Raw genomic sequence first — 8,120 nt, 5'->3', positions numbered from 1 at the left:
CCCTGCGGCTGGATCCGCGTCCACACCGCCAAGCATCCAACTCTTTATGAAGACCATCCGCTGTGGGGAACCTGGGCAATCAAAGGATTAGATGAAACAGCTGGTGAGTGTCTGATTGTGCTACTTTTATTCACGGTATCTTAGATTCGTCTCCATGCAAAAGAACGCGTAACTTTTCTTAATGCGCGATGGACCATGTGCGTTTATGGTTTGTGTTCATATATTTAAGCTGTGTGCAAGATGTGCTGTTTTCTCAGAGAGCCTGATTGGATGCGGTGGGGTGTGTGTGGGGTATTGCGCGTTCCTCCGTTATTTGTAACCCAGCAACTGTCCCAGTGAATGACCAGTTGAACAAATCCTATTAATGGCACCATTATTGATTCTGAGGAACTCCGTGAACAGTCTGCAATACTCCTGTCCTGAAGTCCAAGTGACTGCAGTCCACTTTACCGCATCTACCAGAAGGGTTTCAACCATATGTTTGATTCTGCAGTGATTTAGTATATTAGGCTTTTTTTAAAGGACACACGTCAAGCTACAGGGCAAACAGTGCCACAACCTAACTTGTTGAATGGGATATTTTCTCATGTGTGTTTCAGGTATGGATTGTTACCCGCACAATTTCTATCTGCGCAAGCGCGCCAGCAAGTCTCCTCCCTCTACCTGAGAGCAGAGAGCACCTGGATCCAACGAGACGGAAGTTTTGAGAGGGCAGAAAACTGAGCAAATCTTTTTGTCTCTGCGTAAAGTTTCTTTGAAAGTTGAATCAACAAAAAGAAGATCTCCAATCGAAGCAGGATGTCGTTGGTGGACATCTTTGAGACACATTTTAAGAGCTTTTCCATTTTACGTCTGTAGTTCATCGACTCATGGTAAGTGGTCTTTTTTTCTGAAGCTATACTGAGCAGCAGATAAATAAATAAAAAAGCGATTTGTAGATGGCAGTTGACTACTTTTAGCTTCTTGAGGAACTGCTTCACACATGATTTGTTTTATTTCACAGACAAAAAGTAAACAAAAAGGCTTAAAATACTAAGATGTAAATGTAGTGGAATGAAAGTAATGTGTCTATAAAGCCACATGTCTTTAATTTGATTATTACATTAATGCTTGTTGATCATCATTAAACATCTGAATATATGTATTACAGCTGAATGTCAGTTCAAAGCCAGACTGCTCTCCACTCAAGAAGAATGACAGTTCTCCGCAGAGTGCTCCGAAGGCGACTGCACCCAGTACAACTGGTGGTAGTGGCCCTTGTCTTCGTCACATTATTTGTCTTCATACAATGGGAGGTTGCTAGCCAAAACCAACAGGAGGACCCATGGCTAAGGGGGATGGCAGTGAAGCGGGATGCCATGCTGGGGATGGTGATGGGAGCTGTTAATAACTTAAAGGATGCCATGCCAAAGATGCAGATCAGAGCCCCTGTTCGCCAGCAGGACAATGCAGAGAGGGTGTCATGTCCACCGGGTCACTACACTGCTGCTGAGCTCAGGCCGGCTCTGGAGCGGCCCCCTCAGGACCCTATGGGTCCTGGAACTGCTGGGAAACCTTTCCACACAGACTCACTGAGCCCTGAGGAACAGAAGGAGAAAGAGAAGGGTGAAGAGAAACACTGCTTTAACCTGTATGCCAGCGACCGCATCTCCTTGAGCAGAGACCTGGGCGCAGACACGAGACCACCGGAGTATGTCACTTTGTACAATCTTTACACTTATGTTTTTACTATCAATGTGCTAGAAACCTCAATAACATAATTGTTTTAGCGAACAAAGTAGACCAAATAGTGATAGTGCTAGTGGGTTTGAATGCAGTTTCTGTGCTGTACAGGATGCACTAATTTATGCACTGGGCCAGAATGTTACTTGCCCATTGAGAAACGCTCAAATTGATCAGTAAAATGTAGATGTGGTCTAACCCAAACATATTCATCTTTATTTGCTTTATGCAACAGGGAAAAATCTCAGGCAGAAACCACAGAGATAATTGCTCTGACTGGGACTTTGCTTCAGCACGCCTGCCCAGTTACTGTGGCCAGTTCAGAGAGAAGCACAGTTGTGTTTGGCAAATGGCAGTACATCCAAGTGCATGTTAGTCCAAGTATATGTCAGTAGATAGTCAGTACATGACACAGACATAAAGCCGAACCATGGACTGGCTATCTTATTAGAGAGAATTACTAAGTCTCTCCGGCTCTGATATGGCAGGTATTTCAAAGACTACCATGCATGCGGTGTCGCAGCTGAAATGGACACCCCACAGGGGAGGGTCTGCAGATGTAATAACTACCCTATTGTGCTACTCAGGAACTGTACAGGACATTCAGATCTTTGTGCTCTTTCTCCTTCTTCACTGCAGATGTATTGAGCAAACCTTTAAGCGATGCCCCCCCTTGCCGACCACCAGTGTGATAATTGTGTTTCACAATGAAGGTTGGAGTACCCTGCTAAGGACAGTATACAGTGTCCTCCACACCTCACCTACAATTCTTCTCAAGGAGATCATCCTGGTGGACGACGCCAGCGTGGATGGTAAAACTCAATAGGGTCCTTCACGGCCGCATTGCTCTCTTTTTTGGGATCGATTTCATGCAGCATGTTGGGTGGGCAGCTGTTTGGTGTGCTACAAAATGTGCAAAAGGAGCTCCCTGCTCCTTCTGTGCCCCATGAACTGGGTTACAACAGGAAGCGAGGGGCTGCTAGTGAATACTTTCCTAAAAGGCATTAGCAGTGGTTGTGCTTAGAAATGAGTCAGCGTTAACTTGTAAACAGGTCTAATGTAGGAAGGAAACAAAATGCTGAAAGGAGAGAGGTCTGAGGGAATGCAATCCATCTGACTTTCTAAGCTCAGTGACTTGTAGGAATCAGGCCACAGATGTACAGCAGATCTCCTGAAAGCCAGCCGTGGGAAAGATGAAAGGAAGACAGCTTCTTCCTTTTTCATCTGTCAGGCTGTGAATATTATCTATTATCACTTACGCAATACTTGAGACTGTTTATTCAAAACTGTGTACAACATTCACTCTTAATACTCATAAGGTTTTTCTCAGTGTTTAACTTAACTCTCTGTCTAACCGATATACTATATACTGTCAGATGTGTTGAAGGACGGGCTGGATGATTATTTGAAGCGCCTGAGTATTGTTCGAGTTGTGCGCCAGCGTGAAAGAAAAGGACTCATCACCGCTCGGTTGCTAGGTGCCTCCGTGGCCACAGGCGACACGCTTACCTTTCTGGATGCCCACTGTGAGTCAGCACCACTGTCATTACTCACATATAAAGCCAGTTGCATGCCAGACACACCCTGACTTATGATCCCACGGCTTAACAACCCAATGATTACACACACATCCTTTGCATACCTCCAAAATTAGCCTTTCAGTGATTATTGTTTGATTTGCGTGGGTTACCAGGTGAATGCTTTAATGGGTGGCTGGAGCCCCTGCTGGCCAGGATAGCTGAAAACCACACCGCAGTAGTGAGTCCAGATATAACCACCATCGATCTCAACACTTTTGAGTTCATCAAACCCTCCCCATATGGGCAGAATCACAACCGGGGTAACTTTGACTGGAGCCTTTCCTTCGGCTGGGAGAGTCTACCAGATCACGAGAGACAAAGGAGGAAGGATGAAACATACCCTATCAAGTAAGCAAAAAATCAACACACAACAACAAACTGGTGAGAACTTTAGTTTGTTGTGGGAAATCATTAACCACATTTCTCTTTAGGACTCCCACATTTGCTGGTGGACTCTTCTCCATCTCAAAAGACTACTTCTACCATATTGGGAGCTACGATGAAGAAATGGAAATCTGGGGCGGCGAGAATATTGAAATGTCATTTAGGGTAAGTCATTCAGGCTTTGCAGCATGTTTGTTACCTGTTGAGTAATTCCAGTGCACAACTCCTGCATAGGCGTGTCTGACTGCATTGTACATCTGTTTGTGCTGCCTGCAGGTGTGGCAGTGTGGCGGACAGCTGGAGATCATTCCTTGCTCCATTGTCGGCCATGTTTTCCGTACCAAGAGCCCCCACACCTTCCCAAAGGGCACACAAGTGATAGCACGTAACCAGGTTCGACTGGCGGAGGTCTGGATGGACGACTACAAGGATATCTTTTACCGCCGTAACCAGCAAGCTGCGCAGATATCAAAAGATGTACGTAGTGCTTCTGACACTAACGCGCCTTTGAAATCCTGTCATTCGACCCTTTTCAAATGCAGAAAATCACCCTGAAGCATTATCTTTCACTTGCCAGGGTCATATGTAAGTGTTTTTTTCAGACCAGTCATTATCCCCCTCCCTCGCCCCTTTTTAAAACAAGTTTAAGCAAATCCAACTCCTGTCACATTGATCATAATTCAACATACTGCAGGGAAAGCATAGGATTACACACCCTACCATTTCACCTTTGTCATTCTTAATGCATGAATTCTGTAGAGCATACTCTGAAATGGTGAGACTTAGATAAGCTATTAGGGGCTGTAAGCGGTTAACTGTCAGAGGAGAAAGGGCCCGGAGGAAGTCAGCCCTGGTAAATGACACAGGCTCTCAGCGTTTCCCAACATGCGGTCCCCCCGGAGGTGCCATAAAGTGTTCCCTCAGGGCTGTACCTCCCAGAGCGAGCCATCCCCCCCCCCCGCTGGCTTCAAACAGACACGTCGTCATCAACAGCTTCAAGGAATCCACTGTAGGAGCTCTCAGTGTGCACTAGTGTGAGAAGCATCCTCGTCATTATAGTGTGCTCTCATTATTCAAGAGCATGAGGTGCCTGCAAATCCTTTTAAATATTCTGCTCCGCTTCCCTTTTTGAGAAGAAAAAAAGAGCAGTGATCGAATACTTGCCTGGAGTTAATTTGTTCAACAATGGAGTGATTAGAGCACTGGAACACAGTCATTGACTTTAGCAAAGTAAAGCGATTGTGAGATAAAGAGTATTTATTAAAGAACAAATCAAAAGTAGAATATAATGTTTTGCTTTTAAGGATCATTTATATTATTACAATGGAGTCGCTTGTTTTATTTTCTGACTCTACAGATGGTAATGTCAGTCCATTCACCACAGAGTGCAATATTTAAATAGCATTACAGATAGCCAAAGGTGCCAGAGAAAGAGTCCCAGTTTTTTCTATTTGATTAGATGGATTGCAATGAAATGTTCCATCAGGTCAGATGTTCTTACTGCTATGTCATACTTTGATGATCAAATACCTGCAAAACGTATAAAATCCCCATCAACATTTGCTATACAGTACTATGATTTGAGTGGTGATTAAATGACAGCATGGTATTGTGCTAAGCTAAGATGATAATCTTTAAACCTGTAACCATCTAAACCTGTAACATCTGCTTGCTAACATTAGCATTTTGCCCAAAACATTGATAATGTGGCCCTGGACTCTTATTGTTGTTAGTTTAATAGTGATTTACAAAGCATATTACTGTCGGAAGTCTTGTTTTGTGTGGTTTTACATGTAAACTCTCCATAAATCTTAATTTAATGGTGGATGGCAACCTTTCAAGAAGGATTCCTGGAAACATTGACCTTTTAACATGTAAACAAAACACCCCACAGGCTTTGTTTTGAGATCCAGCAGACATTTTTGACAGAGATCTCAGCATACTTATAAAGGGTAAAATGGACATTGGTTAATGTGAAGTCTAGATGAAGGATTATAATGTGTAGTTTAAATCCTGCAGTGTGTTGACAATCAATGTGAAGGTAAAGCTTTGTTCTCCTGTCTGCCGATGTGTTAACAGAAAGCTTTTGGAGGGATCTCCCAGCGACTGGACCTCCGTGCGCGGCTGCAGTGCAAGAGCTTCTCGTGGTATTTGAAGAACGTTTATCCAGAAGTCTTCATGCCTGATCTCAACCCACTCCGCTTTGGCTCAGTAAGATAACACACCTCACCACCAGCTCGACTCTTTCCAAACCTCAGAGCTCTGTCTAGCCGCTGTGGGTTTCCACTTGGGATCTCCAGAGGGTCCTGAGCAGTTCCAATTTGACACCACTGAAAGCACTCCAGAGGCTGAAGTTGTTTGAACAGCTTGCACTGGATGTTAGTTTTTCATTTTGTTTCCTCTCACTGCTCTCCTACCCCCTCTTCTCTTTCTCTGTAGGTGAAAAATGTCGGCAAGGACTCCTGTCTGGATGTTGGAGAGAACAATGAGGGTGGGAAACAGCTGATCATGTACCCGTGTCACGGACTAGGAGGAAACCAGGTCAGTGAGAGAACATACCTTTTGATCTCTGATTGAGAAAAATATAATTCACTTAAAAAAAAAAAAAAAATCTTGTTTCCTTTGCTGTAGTATTTTGAGTTCTCCACACGTCATGAGATTAGGCACAACATTCAAAAGGAGCTGTGTTTGCACGGGGCCGATGGGACTGTGAAACTGGAGGACTGCCAGTATAAAGGCGGAAAAACATTAGTGGGAGCAGAGCAAAAATGGGAACTGAAGGATGTGAGTTTTGCACTTTCTCTGCACTGATTTGTGATGTCAAACACCTGGGTTATCTTTTTTAGGAAAATAATCATTTGTCGTCTCTTTGTGTAGAACCAGTTATTCTACATGCCAGGAGGGAACATGTGTCTGAGTGCCCGTCACGAGCATCCCTCTCTGGCCCTCTGCAACCCCTCGGACAGATACCAGCTCTGGACCTTCGTCTGAGTGAACTACCACTTTCGAATTATCCCTGGATTCATAGACGTACTAGGACATGAGTATACTATACTGTATGTGGTTAACATTCAGTTTTTACTAGATTAATGGCAATGAGTTTAATTTATTTTTATACATAGAACTGAACTGCTGCTGCTGGGAGGTTTGAACTTTGGCAGAAACCACTGTGTGCCACTGCTGGAAAGAAGCATTGAAATGCTTCCAATCAGACTGTGAACGGAGATTCTTGAAAGAAGGAAGAAGTGCCTTCTTTGGGTTTAGGATGTATTCACTACTCCAAGTCTTTGCAACGAACACATGCATTATGAGGTATTTAAGGCCAACACTGAACAATTTCTAGTGAGGAACATGAATCTAAAAAGTATCTTACAAAAATACAGTAAATGATGTGTATTATAAATGCGGAGTTCAAGTTGGACAAACAAAAATCCCATCATGTGTTGCACCAAAGAGACTGGAAGCAAAAACCTGAGAATCACAAAAGTGCATTGTTCCCTTTTTAACTTTTTCAGTAATGCAAAACCTCTTGTTTGCAACCATCCAGTGCCTTAAATGTAACTCTATACTGGGTGAGTGGAGGGGTGGAGGGATGGGTGGTGGTGTGGGGACAGGGGCTGTTGTGCAGAGTGATGTTTTGGGGGTTATAAGACCAGAAACTTTTGCCAGATGAAGATTTTATAGTTTCTCTACACTTAGTTTCACTCAAATTAAGCTAAAACAAATACAACTTGTAATGAATCCTCCCTTCACTAAATTTATAAAGGGGTCCTAGTAAATCTTAATTGGAGACCGCATTCATTTTAGCTAAGTGTACCTGGAAAAACTGGCATTCATGTGTAGAGACATAAAGAATGAAGAACGATCACGTGAATGGACCTTTTTGAGAAAAAGTAAGCTGACCCTTGAACATGAATGTTGTGTTAATTTGCCCCATAACTAAAGTGAAATTGACCTCATTATTGGTGAATGAAATCTATTTCTGTTCGACCTGCATCAATGCTTTATTAACTATATGCTAATGCAGAAGAATAATGTCCCCCTATTTAATTGTGGCTGGTTTACCTGTATTCTTTTTAAAAAATACTTTGGTGTTACAAAAAAAGGATTTTCATGTGAAAGGAATACACCAAAGGATTTCCGTTTGTTGATAAAATGTCTGAAACTCTCCCTCTTCATCTACATTTGAGTCCAATAATGAATTTCTGGTGCAGGCACTAGTGTTTAGATGGCTTCGGAATATTGTAAATAACTATTAGAGACTGGGTGAAAAACAGATTGAATGTATGTGTTTACCTTGTATGGAAACAGTCTATTGTTTGCCCTGGTATTAAGTGCTTTTATTTTTAGGTCAATAAATGTATTTGGTTAGAACTAAGAGCCACTTTGTTTTATTCCTACTGTGATCTGCAGAGGGCGCTTTGCACTAAGAAA

At 42.9% G+C, this 8,120-nt stretch overlaps 1 protein-coding gene across 1 annotated transcript; it reads left to right on the top strand.

Annotated features, from left to right (window-relative positions):
- The first annotated feature begins 599 nt into the window (after positions 1–599).
- galnt3 (UDP-N-acetyl-alpha-D-galactosamine:polypeptide N-acetylgalactosaminyltransferase 3 (GalNAc-T3)) lies at positions 600–8,060 on the top strand. Its single transcript, XM_034134444.1, has 11 exons — positions 600–872; positions 1,151–1,690; positions 2,362–2,534; positions 3,099–3,248; positions 3,416–3,650; positions 3,734–3,851; positions 3,963–4,163; positions 5,766–5,897; positions 6,126–6,227; positions 6,318–6,470; positions 6,564–8,060. The coding sequence occupies exons 2-11, from the start codon at positions 1,155–1,157 to the stop codon at positions 6,675–6,677; spliced, it is 1,914 nt and encodes a 637-aa protein (XP_033990335.1). The 5' UTR covers positions 600–872; positions 1,151–1,154; the 3' UTR covers positions 6,678–8,060.
- Positions 8,061–8,120: the final 60 nt, after the last annotated feature.

The sequence above is a fragment of the Trematomus bernacchii genome, unplaced genomic scaffold (assembly GCF_902827165.1).
Source record: "Trematomus bernacchii unplaced genomic scaffold, fTreBer1.1, whole genome shotgun sequence".
NCBI lineage: Eukaryota > Metazoa > Chordata > Actinopteri > Perciformes > Nototheniidae > Trematomus > Trematomus bernacchii.
This window is presented reverse-complemented; position numbering and strand designations above follow the sequence as displayed.

Bases quoted from the DNA above. Each gene is read 5' to 3' on its own strand.
- galnt3 (XM_034134444.1), top strand. From the start codon at position 1,155: ATGTCAGTTCAAAGCCAGACTGCTCTCCACTCAAGAAGAATGACAGTT. The intron at 3,651-3,733 runs GTAAGCAAAAAA...ATTTCTCTTTAG, and splicing joins GATGAAACATACCCTATCAA to GACTCCCACATTTGCTGGTG. The intron at 5,898-6,125 runs GTAAGATAACAC...CTTTCTCTGTAG, and splicing joins ACCCACTCCGCTTTGGCTCA to GTGAAAAATGTCGGCAAGGA.